The sequence below is a fragment of the Mirounga angustirostris genome, unplaced genomic scaffold, assembly GCF_029215605.1.
Source record: "Mirounga angustirostris isolate CCGP_5_RB_7025 unplaced genomic scaffold, mMirAng1.0.hap1 SCAF_5, whole genome shotgun sequence".
In the NCBI taxonomy this organism is placed as follows: domain Eukaryota; kingdom Metazoa; phylum Chordata; class Mammalia; order Carnivora; family Phocidae; genus Mirounga; species Mirounga angustirostris.
The window spans coordinates 109,018,403-109,039,844 of NW_026991713.1; the positions used below are offsets into that span (position 1 = coordinate 109,018,403).

General features: G+C 38.2%; 1 protein-coding gene across 1 annotated transcript in view; it reads right to left on the bottom strand.

Annotated features, from left to right (window-relative positions):
• CCDC7 (coiled-coil domain containing 7) overlaps nt 1–20,697 on the bottom strand; it is a 177,009-nt gene extending 156,312 nt beyond the window's left edge. The window contains exons 1-3 of the mRNA XM_064590292.1: nt 19,865–20,697; nt 18,628–18,720; nt 3,320–3,403 (exon numbers count right to left, since the gene is read on the bottom strand). Coding sequence (XP_064446362.1) covers nt 3,320–3,403; nt 18,628–18,720; nt 19,865–20,143 — 456 coding nt within the window. The 5' untranslated portion in view covers nt 20,144–20,697. The remainder of the gene's footprint in view (nt 1–3,319; nt 3,404–18,627; nt 18,721–19,864) is intronic.
• Between the last annotated feature and the right edge of the window lie 745 nt (nt 20,698–21,442).

The following is a 21,442-nucleotide window of genomic DNA, read 5'->3' on the forward strand; positions in this document are numbered from 1 at the left end:
TCACTTATTTGTGGAACATAAGGAATAACATGGAGGACATTAGGAGAAGGAAGGGGAAAATGAAGGGAGGGAAATTGGAGGGAGGGACGAACCATGAGAGACTATGGACTCTGAGAAACAAACTGAGGGTTTTAGAGGGGAGGGGGTTGGGGGGATGGGTTAACCTGGTGATGGGTATTAAGGAAGGCACGTACTGTATGGAGCACTGGGTATTATATGAAAACAATGAATCGTGGATCAGTACATCAAAAACTAATGATGTATTGCATGGTGACTAACATAATAAAATTAAATTAAAATAAAAAAATAAAATCCTTGAGGAGAACACAGGCAACAACCTCTTTGACCTCAGCCACAGCAACTTCTTCCTAGAAACATCGCCAAAGGCAAGTGAAACAATGGCAAAAATGAACTATTGGGACTTATCAAGATAAAAAGCTTTTGCACAGCAAAAGAAACAGTCAACAAAACCAAAAGACAACTGACAGAATGGGAGAAGATATTTGCAAATGACATATCAGATAAAGGGCTAGTATCCAAAATCTATAAAGAACTCATCAAACTCAACACCCAAAAGACAAAGAATCCAATCAAGAAATGGGCAGAAGACATGAGCAGACATTTTTCCAAAGAAGACATCCAAATGGCCAACAGACCCATGAAAAAGTGCTCAACATCGCTCGGCATCAGGGAAATCCAAATCAAAACCTCAATGAGATACCACCTCACACCAGTCAGAATGGCTAAAATTAACAAGTCTGGAAACGGCAGATGTTGGCGAGGATGCAGAGAAAGGGGCACCCTCCTACACTGTTGGTGGGAATGCAAGCTTGTGCAGCCACTCTGGAAAACAGTATGGAAGTTCCTCAAAAAGTTGAAAAGAGAGCTACCCTACAAACCAGCAATTGCACTACTGGGTATTTACCCCAAAGATACAAATGTAGTGATCCAAAGGGGCACATGCACCCTAATGTTTATAGGAGCAATGTCCACAATAGCCAAACTAGGGAAAGAGCCTAGGTGTCCATCAACAGATGAATGGATAAAGAAGATGTGGTGTATATATATACAATGGAATATTATGCAGCCATCAAAAAAATGAAATCTTGCCATTTGCAATGACGTGGATGGAACTAGAGGGTATTATGCTAAGTGAAATAAGTCAAACAGAGAAAGACAAGTATCATATGGTCTCACTGATATGAGGAATTAGAGAAACAAGACAGAGGATCATAGGGGAAGGGAGGGAAAAATGAAACAAGACAAAACCAGTGAGAGAGACAAACCATAAGAGACTCTTAATCTCAGGAAATAAACTGAGGTTTGCTGGAGTGGAGGGGGGTGGGAGGGATGGGGTGGCTGGGTGATGGACATTGGGGAGGGTATGTACTATGGTGAGCGCTGTGAATTGTGTAAGACTGATGAATCACAAACCTGTACCCCTGAAACAAATAATCCATTATATGTTAATTAAAAAAAATTTTTAAATAGTATTATATACATATTATAGGCAAAAAATATTTTCCAAAATAATTAATTATACTAAAATGTAGATGGGGATGCATATGGATTCTGAAATAAAATTAACTTTGTCTTGTTAGTCTTTTCAAAAGGTAATATTTGGGACAGTAAAAGGCAGTAAGACCAATAGATTATAGTTCCAAATGGAATCAAAGGACTTTTGGAGCCAGAATATTAGACAGTAGTACTTTTACCCTCACTCAATAGTACATACCAAATAGTCTGTTCAGTATTATTTCATTTTTTCTAAATCTTTATAACTTTGGAAAATCAGGAAGGGAAACAAAAATATGTTAACAGTAGTTGGTTATCTTGGGGAAATAGGATTATGGTAATTTTTGTTTTCTTCTTTATGCATATCTTTTTTGAAATTATCATTAATTATGACATATTACTTTTGTAATATAAATTACCTTATTTGGATGGAACTGGAGGGTATTATGCTAAGCAAAATAAGTGAGAAAAAGACAAATACCGCATGATTTCACTCATATGCAGAATTTAAGAAACAAAACAGAAGAACATAGGGGAAGGGAAGGAAAAATAAAATAAGATAAAAACAGAGAGGGAGGTAAACCTTAAGAGACTCTTACCCGGGAGCCTGGGTGGCTCAGTTGGTTAAGCGACTGCCTTCGGCTCAGGTCATGATCCTGGAGTCCCTGGATCGAGTCCCACATCAGGCTCCCTGCTCGGCAGGGAGTCTGCTTCTCCCTTTGACCCTCCTCCCTCTCATGCTCTCTGTCTCTCATTCTCTCTGTCTCAAATAAATAAATAAAATCTTAAAAAAAAAAGAGAGACTCTTAACTATAGGAAACAAACTGAAGGTTGCTGGAGGGGTGGTGGGGGTCGTCGGATAACTGGGGGATGGGCATTAAGGAGGGCACTTGAAGTAATGAACACTGGGTGTTATATGCAACTGATGAATCACTAACTTCTACCCCTGAAACTAATAATACACTATATGTTAACTAAATTGGATTTAAATAAAAAAATTTTTAAAACACTAAAATATAAATACTATTAATACTATGTTTTCGGGGCCCCTGGGTGGCTCAGTCGTTAAGCGGCTGCCTTCGGCTCAGGTCCTGGGATCGAGCCCTGCATCAGGCTCCCTGCTCCATCGGGAGCCTGCTTCTCCCTCTCCCACCGTCCCCCCAACTTGTGTTCCCACTCTCGCTGTCTCTCTCTCTCTGTCAAATAAATAAATAAAATCTTTTAAAAAAATACTATGTTTTCATTTGTAAATATGAAAATACTAATGACCCAGTCAATGCTGTACTTAAAGGAAAAATCACAGATCTAAATGCCTACATTAAGAATAAAAAAGTAGGGGCGCCTGGGTGGCTCAGTCGTTAAGCGTCTGCCTTCGGCTCAGGTCATAATCCCAGGGTCCTGGGATCGAGCCCCGCATTGGGCTCTCTGCTCAGTGGGGAGCCTGCTTCTCCCTCTCCCACTCTGCCTACTTGTGTTCCCTCTCTCACTGTCTCTCTCTGTCAAATAAATAAAAATAAAATCTTAAAAAAAAAAAAGAAAAAAGTAAATAAAACTTTCTAATGCCTTTTAAAACTCTTTAAGGCATTGTATTTAGACTAATACTGCTGAATGGATTATCACATTCAAGTTCAAACAACCAGTATAGCTTTAAATATTGTATTACTAAAATTGTTATTAATAACAATTAATGATTTTAATAAATTAATATACAATTTATTAATACAAAATTTATTAACATTACTAATAATTTAAATCATTAAAATAGTAAATATTTTATACTTGACAGTTTACACAGAATGCATACGTTACGTTCTTCCTTAGCTGCTTCTTCTAACTGAGCAGCAAATTGTGAACAACATCTCAAGAATGAATTCAGATCATCCCCAACCTTTTGAAAAGAATAACAAAAAAAAGTTACTTTCATTTCAGAATCCATATGCATCTCCATCTACATTTTAGTATATTTAATTATTTTGGAAAATATTTTTTTGCCTATAATTTATGTCCCTTCAAACCTATAAGACAAGAAATCATGCTCCAAATGCTCTACTAGCAAATTCCTCCAGAAAGTGAAAGAGAGTACATTCTGGGGACTGGCCCATTAATGACATATATCCTGCTATGCCTCTTTTATTCTCCCCTGCACTGTTGCAGAAAAGCAAGCATCCCGGATTTAAGCTCCTGAAAGTTATGAATACCCAAAAAAAGGTAGCCACTCTGTACACAGAAATATATAGAAATATCTCTTTGTGTTAGAAAATGAATGCTCATTATGACTTCTCAATATAAGTATACTTGCCAAGAGCTGTAGTCTTTTACTCTCACTCAATGGGCAAATGAATACTTTGAGGAAAAAATAGTGGCAGATGAAAATATCATAATGACTGAATCTTTTCTAGTAGAATAGTGATTTGTAAATCAGAGACAACCTATGATACACAAATCTCAGATGCTTATATAGAGTTAGGATTCTCACAGAATGTTCTCCATGAGGAATATGTTCATTTAACATCACATTTTAAAACATACTCACAGGCTGATACATTTTTTTTGTCATGAAAAAGACTTATACCCATATAGGAGAGGGGGGAAAACTGAATTAATCGTTCAGGAAAGTGGGAAAATGAATGAACTCGGTTTATTAATTATAAATATAAAATGAGACTATAAGCATACTTGGGGATTTTTTCTTCTACTCACATTCAGATGCCACAAATATAGAGAAGATGGTGACTGATTTGATCAGGGTTGCAGTTTAACAAAATAAAATCAATATAGCATGGCAGGGCAAGAAAGTACATATGCTTGGGAGCAATAATAATAATGGACCATGGAATTTAAGCTAGGTAAGTTAAGACCACAAGGAGGATTTGGGACAGTAAAAGGCAGTAAGACCAATGGATTATAGTTCCGAATGTAATCAAAGGACTTTTGGAGCCAGAATATTAGACAGACTAAGTGGGAAAGATAAGAGGTAGTGACCACAGATTAAGATGATTGAAACAAATTATGGAAAAGTTAGTTATTGGTTATGACAAAGACTAGAGGATATCATCTTGTCAGTTGCTGAGATAGGATAGAAGACAAGATCATTGGAGGAAAGGAATTCAACGAACTGAGATGTTGGATTATTTGCAAAGATCATCTACATGTATATCAAAATCATCAAAAATTATGACAACAGTGTTGTGAGACAAGTATATAATAGTCTTAAAATAGTATCACTTATACTATTATAATGGTATTTTAATGGTCATTATAATAGAGACTATTAGTTGCCTACTAACAGGACCTCAATTTTATTGGGAATCCCAACATGCATAGCTAGTAATAATAATAATAAGGGGCACCTGGGTGGCTCAGTCAGTTAAGTGTCTGCCTTCAGCACAGATCATGATCCCAGGGTCCTGGCATCAAGTCCTGTGTTGGGCTCCATGCTCAGTGGGGAGCCTGCTTCTCTCTCTCCCTCTGCCCTCCCCATGCCACTCGTGTTCTCTCTCTCTCTCTCTCAAATAAATAAAATCTTTTAAAAATGACAATAATAATAAAATTTCCAGCCTCCTTTACCAATAAGGTTAGCCTCGTGTCCCAATCAGACCAATGAGACAAAAAGAGATTGTGGGGCAGCACTTCTAAAAAGATCTTTAAAAAGGAAGCAGAAATGCCACTTATGATTATGATGTGAAAATGTATGAGAGGTATTCACTTTGGTGTTAACATCCAGAAAGGACAGGGCACCTGGGTGGCTCAGTCGGTTAAACGTCTGCCTTCGGCTCAGGTCATGGTCCCGGAGTACCGGGATCGAGCCCCACATTGGGCTCCCTGCTCAGCGGGGGGGTCTGCTTCTCCCTCTCCCTCTGCTCCTCCCCCTACTCATGCTCTCTCTCGATCTCTCTCTCAAATAAAAAAAAATATTTTTTTAAAAGAAAATTAAACATCCAGAAAGGAAAAATATATAAAATTATATAATTATCACCCCTTTCCTTGAGGATACTGAAGGAGAGGATAGGATAAAAATCTGATGAACTGACCTCCACAGAAGAACACTTCATAGATAAGCAAAGAACCGAAGACATATCCATACCTAAAGGGAGCATGGTGGAGAAAGAGAGCTTGGTCTAGTGTGTGCAAAGTGTGTCAAGTCAACCAAGTCAAAAAGCAGGCCTACCATTGACAAACAGAATTCAGAGGATGAAGAAAAACCAGCTGAGCCCTTGACAGACATTTAGGCTAGGAGATAGACTGGAATGAGAAAAGCTCCCAAGGCAAATCACTCAACTCAACCATTCTTCTTCTACCAAACCCCTCCCCATTTGAATTTTGCCAATATGGTAGCAGAAAAGGAGGCCTACATTCCTTAGGAATGGTCAGAATTAAAAAGTCTGACAATACCAATTTTGGTAAGGATGTACAGCCACCGGAACTCTCCCAGAGAGCTGGTAGGAACATAAATCGTTTTGCCATGTTGGGAAGTCGTTTGGCAATTGCTCATAAAATTAAACATATACTTATAAATCACCAGTCCTATTCCAAAGCAATTATCCAAGATGAATAAACACATATGTCCCCCCAAAGACTTGCACACAAATGTTCACAGAAACTTCATTCATATGGAGGGGCACTTGCACCCCAGTGTTCATAACAGCAATGTCCACAATAGCCAAATTGGGGAAGGAGCCAAGATGTCCTTCGACAGATGAATGGATAAAGAAGATGTGATATATATCCCATCTATCCATATATATATATATATATATATATATATATATATATCTATATATCACATATATCCATATATATATATACACATACACATGGATATATATGGATATATGGATATATATATACACACAATGGAATATTATTCAGCCATCAGAAAGGATGAATACTTACCATTTACATTGACCTGGATGGAACCGGAGGGTATTATGCAAAGTGGAAATAAGTCAATCAGAGAAAGACAATTATCATATGGTTTCACTCATATGTGGAATATAAGAAACAGTGCAGAGGACCACAAGGTAAGGGAGGGAAAACTGAATGGGAAGAAATCAGAGAAGGAGAAAAACCATGAGAAATTCTTAACTACGGGAAACAAACTGAGGGCTCCTGAAGGGGGGTGGATGGGGGAATGGGGGAACTGGGTGTTGGGCATTAAGGAGGGCACGTGATGTGATGAGCACTGGGTGTTATACACAACTGATGAATTGTTGAACACCACATCTGAAACTAATGATGTACTATGTGTTGGCTAATTGAAGTTAAATTGAAAAAAATAATGAAACTTCATTCATAACAGCCCAAATAGCTACTGGATCCAACAACCTAAATGTTTATTAACTGATGAATGGATAAACAAACTGTGGTATAGCCATACAATGGAATATTCTTCACAATAAAAGAAACAAACTACAACAACATGGATGAATCTCAAAAACATGATGATGAAATAGGGAAGACTAGATATATAAGGCTACATATTATATGATTTTATTTATAGGACATTCTAGAAAAGGCAAAAGTATAGTGATGGATCAATCAGTAGTTGTCTGGAGCCAGGATAGGAGAGAATTGACTGTAAATGGAGTACAAGGAGGCTTTGGGGGATAATGAAAATGTTTTAAGGTTTGATTGGCATTTACACAACTATAAAAAACAGGAACTAAGAAACAGAGGAATCTCATCCTGCATGTTCTTGTGGTAATTGTATTTTGAAGCTCTGCCAGGATTGAACCAAGATGTGAACCAAAACTTTAAAATCAGATTTCAAACTCTTGCCAGCTAAAATACTGGCAATATCAAAGAAATCAGCCCCTCAGGGGAAGCAGCAATAGGAGAGATTATGGGTTAGACAAATCAGGCAACAATTCAACTTAATTAAAATATGGACCAGTTCCTGCTCAAATCAGTTCTTGTAGGAAAGAATTATTAGCTGTTCATCCTAAATGCCAGAAAGGAAACAGTAACCATTCTCTAGAAAATAAACAGTGTACCACAGTTTCCAATGTTTTTCTAAATCTAATGCTTGGGATCCAATAAAAAAAATTACAAAACATATGAAGAACCAGGAAAATACAATCCATAATCAAAAGAAAAAAATAATAGAAGTAAACACACTGTTGACCCAGATATTGGAAATTAGCAGGCAAAAACTTTTAAAACTCTGTGCCTGATAAAAGAATTTGCAGGAGGGCGCTTGGGTGGCTCAGTTGGTTAAGCGACTGCCTTCGGCTCAGGTCATGATCCCGGAGTCCTGGGATCGAGCCCCACATCGGGCTCCCCCTTCTCTGTGGGGAGCCTGCTTCTCTCTCTGCCTCTGCCTGCCACTCCCCCTGCTTGTGCTCATTCTCTCTCTCTCTGTCAAATAAATAAATAAAATCTTTAAAAAAAAAAAAAAAAAAAAGAATTTGCAGGAAAAGATAGATAGACTAGGTGAATGATGGATAGTAGCAGGAGAAATATAAAACCCCCTAAAAAGTAACCAAAAGATAATACTAAATATGAAAATTATGATATTTAAAATAAAAATTTCGTTGGCTAGAATTTAACAGCAGATCAGACACCACAGAAAGGATTGGTGAATTTGAAGATAGGATAACATATATTGCCCAAACTGAAGCACAGAAAGAGAAAACATTGAAGTAAATGAAGAGAGTGTGAGTGACTTCTTACACAGTATCAAAGCAGTCTAATATAGGTATAATTAGAATCTCATAAAAAAGGAGCAGAGAAGCAGTAAAGATCTAAAGAAATAATAAATGAAAATTTCCAAATTTGTTGGAAAACATCAACTCACAGATTCAGCTTGATGGACTCTGAACAGAATAAATATACAGAAAGCCTCAGCTAGGTATACCTTCTATCAAACTGCTAAAGCCCAAAGATAAAATCTTTAAAGCAGACAGAAAAAAATAGGGAAACAATAATAATATAACACAATAGCACAAAAAACATAAGTGAGGTCAATGTTATTATACTGTTATAATGTTCTCACATGAGAAATGAAGTGTATAATATTAATTCAAGGTAGACTGTGGTAAGTTTAAATACATGATGAATCTCTAGAGCAAGCACAAAAAAAAAAATTGCCTAAAACTAAGAAAATAAAATGAAATGCTAAAAAATACATAATTAACTCAAAACAGAAAAGAGTAAAGAAGCAAAGAAGATATGGGACAAAAAGCAAATAGCAAGAAAGTAGACTTAATTCACATTATTTCATGAATGTGTCATTATAATAAATTAATTACATGGCAATACATTTAATTGTATCAATTAAATGTAAATGAACTAAACCTATTAAAAGACAGACATTGTCAGACTGGATAAAAAAACAGATGCATCTATATGCTGTTTCAAAGAGGTATGGTAAATAAACATAGTTTGAAAATAAAGTTTGAAAGAAGATATAATACACAATAGAGGGAGGAGCAAGATGGCAGAGGAGTAGGAGACCTAAATTTCATCTGGTCCCAGGAATTCAGCTGGATAGGGATCAAACCATTCTGAACACCTACGAACTCAACAGGAGATCGAAGAAAGGAATAGCAACAACTCTGTGTACAGAAAAGTGACCACTTTCTGGAAGGTAGGACGTGCAGAGAAGGGAATCCGAGGCGATATTCGAGAAGATAGAAGGGGGGTGAGAGGGCCTCCGTTGGACGCTACTGGCAAGTGATAGAGCAGCGGAGCACAAAATCGGAACTTTTAAAAGTCTGCTCCGCTGAGGGACGTCACTCTGGTGGCTAAGCGGGGGGTGGAACCCTCACTGGGACAGTGTGGTCTCAGGACCCTTGGGGTCACAGGAAGACCGGGGGTGCCTGAGTGCAGCAGAGCTCCCAGGTATCGGAGCGGGGAAGCCGGCTGCAGAGGCGGAGCCCAGGCGTGGGCTCTCAGCTCGGGGTTGCCATTAACTGTGATCCGCAGCACAGTCGGGCCACTGCTCTTCCAGCAGGGACCCAACAAGCAGCAGATCTGGGGAGACTCCCCTTCCTCCTCCGGGAGGAGCGGCATGGGAGCACACTGCAGGGATCTGCTGGGTTTGGAGACTCCACACCGTGTTGGGTGCCAGATATAGAAACGCTCAGTCACAGGCCAGGTGAGCACAGAGTGCAGCTGGAGACTGGGGAGACAGGAGTGACTGACTGCTTTTCTCTGGGGGCTCACTGAGGAGTGGGGCCCCGAGTTCTCGGCTCTTCTGGGGTGGAGATTGGGAGGCCGCCAGTTCACTCTTGTCCTCCAAAGCTGTACGGAAAGCTCGCAGGGAACAAAAGCTCCAAGAGCAAACCCGAGCAGGTTACTTAGCCCAGACCAGCAAGGCGGGGCGGGGGGGGGGGGGGGGGGAGGGGGCAATTCCGCCTCTGGCAAAGACATTTGGGAACCATGGCAACAGGCCCCTCCCCCAGAAGATCAACAAGAACAGCCAGCCAAGACCAAGTTTACCGATCAATGAGAATGGCAGAACTCCAGCACTAGGGGAATACTGCACATAGAATTCATGGTTTTTTTCCCATGATTCTTTAGTCTTTCAAAGTTAATTTTTTTAACTTTCTTTTTCTTTTTTTTTTAATTTTTCTTTTTCCATTTTTCAACCAACATTTTATCAATCCCTTTTTTAAAAAATCATTTTTAGCCATCAAAAGGAATGAAATCTTGCCATTTGCAACGACATGGATGGAACTGGGGGCTATTATGCTAAGCGAAATAAGTCAATCAGAGAAAGACATGTATCATATGACCTCACTGATATGAGGAATTCTTAATCTCGAAGCAAACTGAGGGTTGCTGGAGTGGGGGGTGGGTGGGAGGGATGGGGTGGCTGGGTGATAGACACTGGGGATGGTATGTGCTATGGTGAGTGCTGTGAATTATGCAAGACTGTTGAATCACAGATCTGTACCTCTGAAACAAATAATGCAATATATGTTAAGAAAAAAAAGAAAAAGATAGCAGGAGGGGAAGAATGAAGGGGGGAAATCAGAGGGGAGACGAACCATGAGAGACGATGGACTCTGAAGAACAAACTGAGGGTTCTAGAAGGGAGGAGGGTAGGAGGATGGGATGGCCTGGTGATGGGTATTAGAGAGGGCACGTTCTGCATGGAGCACTGGGTGTTGTGCACAAACGGTGAATGATGGAGCACTACATCAAAAACTAATGATGTAATGTATGGTGATTAACATAACAATAATTTTTAAAAAATCTTTATTATTTTTCATTTTTAGAGTCATATTCTATCCCTTCATAGTAGTTAACCTTATTTTTGGTATATATATATATATACATACGTTGTTCTCTCTTTAAAATTTTGGGATACAGTTTCTTCGAACAGACCAAAATATACCCTAAATCTCTAGTGTATGGCTTTGTTCTAGTCTCTTGCCTGATCACATTCCATCCCTTTTTTTTTTCTTAAATTCTTTCCTTTTTCAACCAACTTCTTATCAATTCCTTTTATAAAATCTTTTATAATTTTCATCTTTACAGTCATATTCCATCCCTTCAAAGTATTAAACCTTAGTTTTGTACATATATAAGTTTTTCTTTGAAATTTTGAGAGGCACTTTCTTCTAACAGAGCAAAATACACCCAAAACCTAGTGTGTGGCACTGATCTATTCACCAGCCTGATCATATTTGAACATATTCTGGGTTTTTTTGTGTTTGTTTGTTTTTATCTTTTTCTTTTTCTTTTTTCTTTCTTTCCCTTTCTTTTCCCCAGTTTCAGGTCTCTTCTGATTTGTTTAGAGTATATTTTTCTGGGGACGTTGTTACCCTGTTAGCATTTTGTTCTCTCATTCATCTATTCTCCTCTGGACAAAATGACAAGATGGAAAAAATCACCTCAAAAAAAAGAACAAGAGGCAGTACTGACTGCCAGGGACCTAATCAATATGGACATTAGTAAGATGTCGGAACTAGAGTTCAGAATGATCATTTTAAAGATACTAGCTGGGCTTGAAAAAAGCATGGAAGATATTAGAGAAACCCTTTTTGGGGAAATAAAAGAACTAAAATCTAACCAAGCCGAAATCAAAAAGGCTATTAATGAGGTGCAATAAAAAATGGAGGCTCTAACTGCTAGGATAAATGAGGCAGAGGAGAGAGAATTAGTGATATAGAAGACCATATGGTGGAAAATAAAGAAGCTGAGAAAAAGAGAGATAAACAACTACTAGATCACGAGGGCAGAATTTGAGAGTTAAGTGATACCATAAGGTGAAACAACATTAGAATAATTGGGATCCCAGAAGAAGAAGAGAGAGAGGGGCAGAAGGTATACTGGGGCAAATTCCAGCAGAGAACTTCCCTAACTTGGGGAAGGAAACAGGCATCAAAATCCAGGAGGCACAGAGAAACCCCCTCAAATCAATAAAAATAGGTCAACACTCCAACATCTAATAATAAAACTTATGAGTCCCAAAGACAAAGGGAAAATCCTGAAAGCAGCTCGGGAGAAGAGATCTGTAACCTACAATGTGAGAAACATTAGATTGGCAACAGACCTATCCACAGAGACCTGGCAGGCCAGAAAGGACCAGCATGATATATTCAGAGCACTAAATGAGAAAAATATGCAGCCAAGAATACTATATGCAGCTAGGCTGTCATTGAAAATAGAAGGAGAGATAAAAAGCTTCCAGGACAAACAAAAACTAAAGGAATTTGCAAACACGAAACCAGCCCTACAAGAAATATTGAAAGGGGTCCTCTAAGCAAAGAGAGAGCCTAAAAGCAACATAGACCAGAAAGGAACACAGACAATATACGGTAACAGTCACCTTACAGGCAATACAATGGCACTAAATTCCTATCTTGCAATAGTTACCCTGAATGTAAATGGGCTAAATGCCCCAATCAAAAGATACAGGCTATCAGACTGGATTAAAAAACAAGCCCCATCGATATGCTGTCTGCAAGAGATTCATTTTAGAACCAAAGACACCCCCAGATTGAAAGTGAGGGGGTGGAAAACCATTTACCATGCTAATGGACACCAAAAGAAAGCTGGGGTGGCAATCCTTATATCAGACAAATTAGATTTTAAACCAAAGACTCTAATAAGAGATGAGGAAGGACACTACATCATAGTTAAAGGGTCTATCCAACAAGAAGGTCTAACAGTTGTAAATATCTATGCCCCTAACATGGGAGCAGCCAGTTATATAAGGCAATTAATAACAAAAGCAAAGAAACACATTGACAACAATACAATAATAGTGGGGGACTTTAACACCCCCCTCACTGAAATGGACAGATCATCTAAGCAAAAGATCAACAAGGAAATAAAGACTTTAAATGACACACTGGACCAAATGGACTTCACAGATATTTTCAGAACATTCCATCCCAAAGCAACAGAATACACATTCTTCTCTAGTGCCCATGGGACATTCTCCAGAATAGATCACATCCTAGGTCATAAATCAGGTCTCAAACAGTACCAAAAGATTGGGATCATTCCGTGCATATTTTCAGACCACAGTGCTTTTAAAATGGAACTCAATCACAAGAGGAAAGTTGGAAAGAACTCAAATACATGGAGGCTAAAGAGCATCCTACTAAAGAATGAATGAGTCAACCAGGAAATTAAAGAAGAATTACAAAAAATTCATGGAAACCAATGAAAATGAAAACACAACTGTTCAAAAGCTTTGGGATGCAGCAAAGGCAGTCCTAAGAGGAAAGTATATAGCAATACAAGCCTTTCTCAAGAAACAAGAAAGGTCTCAAGTACACAACCTAACCCTACACCTAAAGGAGCTGGAGAAAGAACAGCAAATAAAGCCTAAACCCAGCAGGAGAAGAGAAATAATAAAGATCAGAGCAGAAATCAATGAAATAGAAACCAAAAGAACAGTAGAACAGTAGAAAAGACCAACGAAACTAGGAGCTTGTTCTTTGAAAGAATTAACAAGATCGATAAACCCCTGGCCAGATTATCAAAAAGAGAAGAGAAATGACCCAAATCAACAAAATCATGAATGAAAGAGGAGAGATCACAACCAACACCAAAGAAATACAAACAATTATAAGAACATATTATGAGCAACTACATGCCAGCAAATTAGATAACCTGGAAGAAACGGATGCATTCCTAGAGATGTATCAACTACCAAAACTGAACCAGGAAGAAATAGAAAACCTGAACAGACCTATAACCACTAAGGAAATTGAAGCAGTCATCAAAAATCTCCCAACAAACAAAAGCCCAGGGCCAGATGGCTTCCCAGGGGAATTCTACCAAACATTTAAGGAAGAATTAATACTTACTCTTCTGAAACTCTTCCAAAAAATAGAAATGGATGGAAAACTTCCAAACTCGTTTTATGAGGCCACCATTACCTTGATCCCCAAACTAGACAAAGACCTCATCAAAAAGGAGAATTACAGACCAATATCCTTGATGAACATGGATGCAAAAATTCTCACCAATATACTAGCCAATAGGATCCAACAGTACATTAAAAGGATTATTCACCACGACCAAGTGGGATTTATCCCTGCGCTGCAAGGTTGGTTCAACATCCGCAAATCAATCAGTGTGATACAATATATTAATAAAAGAAAGAACAAGAACCATATGATCCTCTCAATAGATGCAGAAAAAGCATTTGACAAAGTACAGCATCCTTTCTTGATCAAAACTCTTCAGAGTATAGGGATAGGGGGTACATACCTCAATATCATAAAAGCCATCTATGAAAAACCCACAGCGAATATCATTCTCAATGGGGAAAAACTGAGAGCTTTCCCCCTAAGGTCAGGAACACGGCAGGGATGTCCACTATCACCACTGCTATTCAACACAGTACTAGAAGTCCTAACCACAGCAATCAGACAACAAAAAGAAATAAAGGGCATCCAAATAGGCAAGAAGAAGTCAAACTCTCACTGTTTGCAGATGACATGATACTTTATGTGGAAAACCCAAAAGACTCCACCCCAAAACTGCTAGAACTCATACAGGAATTCAGCAAAGTGGCAGGATATAAAATCAATGCACACAATTCTGTGGCATTCCTATATACCAACAATAAGACAGAAGAAAGAGAAATTAAAGAGTCGATCCCATTTACAATTGCACCCAAAACCATAAGATACCTAGGAATAAATCTAACCAAAGAGGCAAAGGATCTGTACTCAGAAAACTATAAAATACTCATGAAAGAAATTGAGGAAGACACAAAGAAATGGAAAAACGTTCCATGCTCATGGATTGGAAGAACAAATATTGTGAAGATGTCAATGCTACCTAGAGCAATCTACACATTCAATGCAATCCCTATCACAATACCATCAACTTTTACCATGAGAGACTATGGACTCTGAAAAACAAACTGAGGGTTCTAGAGGGGAGGGAGGTGGGAGGATGAGTTAGCCTGGTGATGGCTATTAAAGAGGGCACGTTCTGCATGGAGCACTGTGTGTTATACACAAACAGTGAATCATGGAACACTACATCAAAAACTAATGATGTAATGTATGGTGATTAACATAACATAATAAAAAATTAGATTAAATAAATAAATAAATAAATAAATAAATAAATAAAATAATACCATCAACTTTTTTCAAGGAAATGGAGCAAATAATCCTAAAATTTGTATGGAACCAGAAAAGACCCTGAATAGCCCAGAGGAATGTTGAAAAAGAAAAGAAAAGCTGGCGGCATCACAATTCCGGACTTCAAGCTCTATGACAACACTGTCAACATTAAGACAGTATGGTACTGGCACCAAAATAGACATATAGATCAATGGAACAGAATAGAGAGCCCAGAAATAGGCCCTCAACTCTATGGTCAACTAATCTTCGACAAAGCAGGGAAGAATGTCCAATGGAAAAAAGACAGTCTCTTCAACAAATGGTGTTGGGAAAATTGGACAGCCACATGCAGAAGAATGAAACTGGACCATTTCCTTACACCACACACAAAAATAGACTCCAAATGGTTGAAAGACCTCCATGTGAGACAGGAGTCCACCAAAATCCTAAAGGAGAACACAGACAGCAACCTCTTCAACCTCAGCCACAGCAACTTCTTCCTAGAAACATCGCCAAAGGCAAGGGAAGCAAGGGCAAAAATGAACTATTGGGACTTCATCAAGATAAAAAGCTTTTGCACAGCAAAGGAAACAGTCAACAAAACCAAGGGACAACTGACAGAATGGGAGAAGATATTTGCAAATGACATATCAGATAAAGGGCTAGTATCCAAAATCTATAAAGAACTTCTTAAACTCAACACCCAAAGAACAAATGATCCAATCAAGAAATGGGCAGAAGACATGAACAGATATTTTTCCAAAAAAGACATCCAAATGGCCAACAGACACATGAAAAAGTGCTCAACATCACTCGGCATCAGGGAAATCCAAATCAAAACCTCAACGAGATACCACCTCACACCAGTCAGAATGGCTAAAATTAACAAGTCAGGAAACGACAGATGTTGGTGGGGATGCAGAGAAAGGGGAACCCTCCTACACTGTTGGTGGGAATGCAAGGTGGTGCAGCCATTCTGGCAAACAGTATGGAGGTTCCTCAAAAAGTTGAAAATAGAGCTACCCTATGATCCAGCAATTGCACTACTGGGTATTTACCCCAAAGATACAAATGTAGGGATCCGAAGGGGTATGTACACCCCAATGTTTATAGCAGCAATGTCCACAAAAGCCAAACTATGGAAAGAGCCAAGATGTCCATCAACAGATGAATGGATAAAGAAGATGTGGTATATATACACAATGGAATATTATGCAGCCATCAAAAGGAATGAAATCTTGCCATTTCAATGATATGGATGGAACTGGAGGGTATTATGCTGAGCAAAATAAGTCAATCAGAGAAAGACATATATCATATGACCTCACTGATAAGAGGAATTCTTAATCTCAGGAAACAAACTGAGGGTTGCTGGAGTGGTGGGGGGTAGGAGGGATGGGTTGGCTGGGTGACAGACATTGGGGAGGATATGTGCTATGGTGAGCGCTGTGAATTGTGTAAGACTGATGAATCACAGACCTGTACCTCTGAAACAAATAATACATTATATTTAAAAGAAGAAGAAGAAGAAGATAGCAGGAAGGGAAAAATGAAGGGCGGGAAATCGGAGAAGGAGACGAACCATGAGAGACTATGGACTTTGAGAAACGAACTGAGGGTTCTAGAGGGGAGGGGGTTGGGGGTATGTGTTATCCTGGTGATGGGTATTAAGGAGGACACATACTGCATGGAGCACTGGGTGTTATATGCAAACAATGAATCACGGAACACTACATCAAAAACTAATGATGTATGGTGATTAACATAACATAATAAAAAAAAAAAGATATAACACACAATGACTAATCATAAGAAAGATAAAGGAGACATCCGAACACAGAACTGTATCAAAAATAAAAAAATAATTTTGGACTTTCAGTTCTGGCAATGATGGACTAGGCCCATTCCTCTAATCCTCCCTCCTGCAATTAAAATACCATAGACAACACAACAAACCAATACAGGAAAATTGAAACATAGTAAGAGAAAGGCAGAGTTCTCAAAACTTGAGGAACATGAATTCCTTAGGTTTTCTTTTTACCTACATATAAAATGTAGGGAGCACTGGAACCTGGAACTTCCAATAAGCACAGACTTAAAAAAAAAAAAAAAAATGCCTTAAGAAAAGCCAAAGAGGGCACCTGGGTGGCTCAGTCAGTTAAGCATCTACCTTCAGCTCAGGTCATGATCCCAGAGTCCTGGGATTGAGCCCCACAAGGGCTCCCTACTCAGCAGGGAGTCTGCTTCTCCCTCTCCCTCTGCCCTACTCATGCTCTCTCTCTCTCAAATAAATAAATAAAATCTTTTAAAAAAAAAAAAAAAGAAAGAAGAAAGGAAAGAAAAGTCAAAGGACTGTGAAAAGGCATCTCTAGCATAATCCAAAAACCTTCTGACAATACCTATCCTACCTGAGCCAAACACCAAGAAATAAAGTGCACCTCTACCCATATGTGTCAGTAGGGCTGAAAAATAATATGGCAGTGAAAACTGGCCCTCCAATTCCCCCACCAGAGTGGTGCTGGTGAAACTAAGCAGGGAACTGAACTTCCATTCCTGTCTGGAAGTAGTAGTCACAATGAGTCAAAGATATCTGTCCTCATCACTATTATTAAATATAATGCTGGAAGCCAGAGCCAGCACAAGAGAAAGAAATAAAAAGCATTCAGACTGGACAGGAAGAAGTAAAATTGTCTCTATCTGAGAATGATATAATTGTCTATGTAGAAAATTCCAAGAAATCTATAGAAAATCTAGAATAAAAAAGTACATTGAATAAGATTGCAAGATATCAGATAAACATATAAAAATCAATCATATTTCTATATACTAGTAACAAACATGTGGAAACTAAAATTAAAAACAATGCTATTAAAAATAATTCTAAAAAACATGAAATATAAATGCATAAATCTAACAAACCATGTATAGGATCTGTATGATGAAAATTATAATTTGGTGATAAAAGAATCAAACAAGATCTAAATAAATGGAGAGACATACCATGTTCATGAATTGAAAGACTCAGCATAGCTATTTTATTACATGGAGCCAAACTCAATCCCTAACAAAAGTAATTAGAAAAATAATACTCTACAAGTATTAAAAGTACAGTTGAATATTATGAAATGTGTAAAGTAATTCAACTCCTCGATAGATTAAAGGAGAACCACATACTTAATCACCTTAACAGTTACATAACTTCACTATATACCAGACATTTGCTAACACTCAATAACTTCTTGGTTTTGTTTTATTTTTTAGCAAAATAGAAATAGAAGAATACTTTCTTAACATGATAAGGAATATACAACTCAAACCAACAAGTAACCAAATGTTTAAAAATTAAATAGAATAGGAATTAACAATAAAAGTAGGTTTAGAATATAGATATGTCTTAATTAAACTTTAAGCAGAGGATAGAAAAATAAGTACTCTACTTTCAAGTTCCCTAACTGGGTCATTTTCATGGATGGGGAATTCATTCTGAGAATATAAATGGAATCCAAAAGAAAATCTTAACCCTTTTCAGTGTTAATGTCTCTACATTAGGGTTACATATACTTACCGATAAAGTTAATTCCTCAGGTTCAGGCTTCACAACTGATTTTTCTCCATTTTGAATGCCAAATCCATAGGTTTCTTCCAAAGTAGAAACAATCTGTGAGTGAATCAAAGAAAATTAAGTATTTTTATAGTTTAAAATTATTATATTAAATGTAAAAAGACATTTAATCAAACATGTCAGGACCTTCTTAGCAGTGAGACTTAATTCTGCCAGTGCCACAAACTTAAATTTTCCATCTCACACCCCATCTCATATCACCATAAAGAAATGATGAGAAACAGTCCTTGACTCTACTCCCTAGCAATGGAGAAAGTCCCTATGACTCTTATTTCTGTGTTGACAGGCATGTAAAAGACTATGAATAGTTGAAGCATCAACTCCACTTATTACCAAAGTATTCCTCAAAATATGACTGACTCAGCTTTCTTCTTTGAAGAGAAGTGGGCAAAACAGAAATGGAAACCAAAGAGCCATAAAGGAAATTCTCTGAGCTAACGCCTCAAACTTTGAGGAAATTTATATTTTGGAAATTTGACAAACTATGTTCTTTTTATATTTGTACTACTCCTCATTGTTCTCATTTGGTATTTGGTACAACCACAATTCAATTCTGGATCATTGTGCAAAGAGAAACTCAGAGAAAAAGGAAATTTTTTTTTCCCCAACACTAAGAGCGAAAGTTTCTAAAGTGCTGAGAAGAGTTAGCATAGCAGGAACAAAACTTAGAAAGGCCTATCGTTAGAAAGATCTGCTTTCAAGGCTGGCGTTGGACTGGTGTCTCAGTACTTGGATTTTAGGTGTGTTCCCATCATTCACTGGTAACGGTGGCTCATTGTCCCTAAACTGTCTGCACAATGTGGTTTATGCTAAACATCTGCTTTCCTTCAGGAGTCTGGAATTTCGGTACATGCTAGGCAAAGTATCCAATAAAACTCTGGGCACTGAGTCTCTAATGAGCTTCTCCAACAGACATTTCACGTGTTGTCATAATGTGTTGTTGGAGGAATTAAGCACATCCTGTGTGACTTTAAAGGAAGAGGAATCTTGGACCTAGTTTCCTCCAGTCTTCACCCCATAAGCCTTTTCCTTTTGCTGATTTTGCTTTGTACCCTTTCACCGTAATAAATCTTAGCCATCAACAGGACTATATTTTGAGTCTAGTGCACCTTCCTAACAAATCACTAAGCCTGGCACTGGTCATGGGGACCCCAAACACAAGGACCAACAAGTGTCTTACCATCTTCAGATGTTTGGTAATTTTCCTGATCAATTCATCTTCTGCTATTAACTCCTTTGTCTTACTTGATGGAATGGGCAAAGCATACCTTATGATGGATTCCCCTGTTGGTGGAGATCCTAAGACCATTGGTTCAAGTTTATCACGTACTAATTTTGTACTATGTTTTTTCTTTGGTTTAGGTGACAATGGTAAATTCAACAGTCCTTTTTTGTAAGTGAATTCTGGAACATTTGCCAATTTATTACTAGAGGCTAACAGATGTTTTGCTGGCTTCATTTTGTTATTTTACTTTGCTTCCAAATTATAGATGAAAAAATTGTATTCCTCCCTGTGAATAAAACATTAAGATTTCAGATTAAACATTATGGCAGGATTATCAATCACCATGAAGATCGTGAGTCCCAAAATCAGCTCTACAGAAATTACAAAATGGAGAGAATAACATTCCTAACAATAAATATCAACAAAAAATTTAAAAAATAAGCAAACCAAAAATACTGTGAGAAATCCCTACAAGTGGCTGAAGGCTGATTTATGTATGGGCATTTAGGATGGGGGCTGAAGAGACAGAGACAGTGGCAGGAATGAGAGAATTTCTTTAGGAAACTTCAAATTTTATTCTTACCTTTCCCCCATTTTTTTAAGGTAATATATGCCCTTTACCATTATTTCTATAGGAATAATAGCCTAGGCCCAGTAATATCAAGGCAACACCAAAGTTGGACTGAGATAAAAAGTACAGACTGGACAGGTCTTAGGCTTTCATTCTTCTACTCCTCCAAAGCCGATTAAAACTCAGGACAATGCCTTTTCCCAAAGAGTTTTATTATTTTTTTTTAAAGATTTTATTTATTTATTTGACAGAGAGATAGAGAGCACAAGTAGGCAGAGAAGCAGGCAGAGGGAGAGGGAGAAGCAGACTCCCCACTGAGCAGGGAGCCCAACGTGGGGCTCGATCCCAGGACCCCGGGATCATGACCCGAGCCGAAGGCAGCCGCTTAACCGACTGAGCCACCCAGGCACCCCTCCCAAAGAGTTTTAAACTATATGCTTGACCATGGGAGTTGTCTCATAGACTGACAAAATTAATATAGAATAGCATTGGTTCTCTGTTGTCTGAACTTAGATATCTCATTGTTGTAGGCTGAACTGTGTCCCTGAAAAAAATATGTTCAAGTTCTAACCCCTGGCACCTGTGAATATGACCATATTTGAAAATACAGTCTTTGCGGAAGTAAACAAGTTAAGATGAGGTCATACTAGATTACAATGGGCCCTAAATCCAATGGCTAGTGTCATTATAAGAAAGCCATATAAGGGCACCTGGGTGGTGCAGTTGGTTAAGCATCTGACTCTTGGTTTTGGCTCAGGTCCTGATCTCAGGGTCATGAGATCGAGCCCCATATCAGGCTTTGCGCTCATCGTGGAGTCTGCTGGGGACTCTCTCCCTCTCCCTCTGACCCTTCCCCTCTAGCACCACTCTCTCTCTCTCTCTCTCTCTCTCTCTCTAAAATAAATTATTTTTTTTAAAAAAAGAAATCATGTGAAGACACCATAGAAAAACAGGGGTAAAGG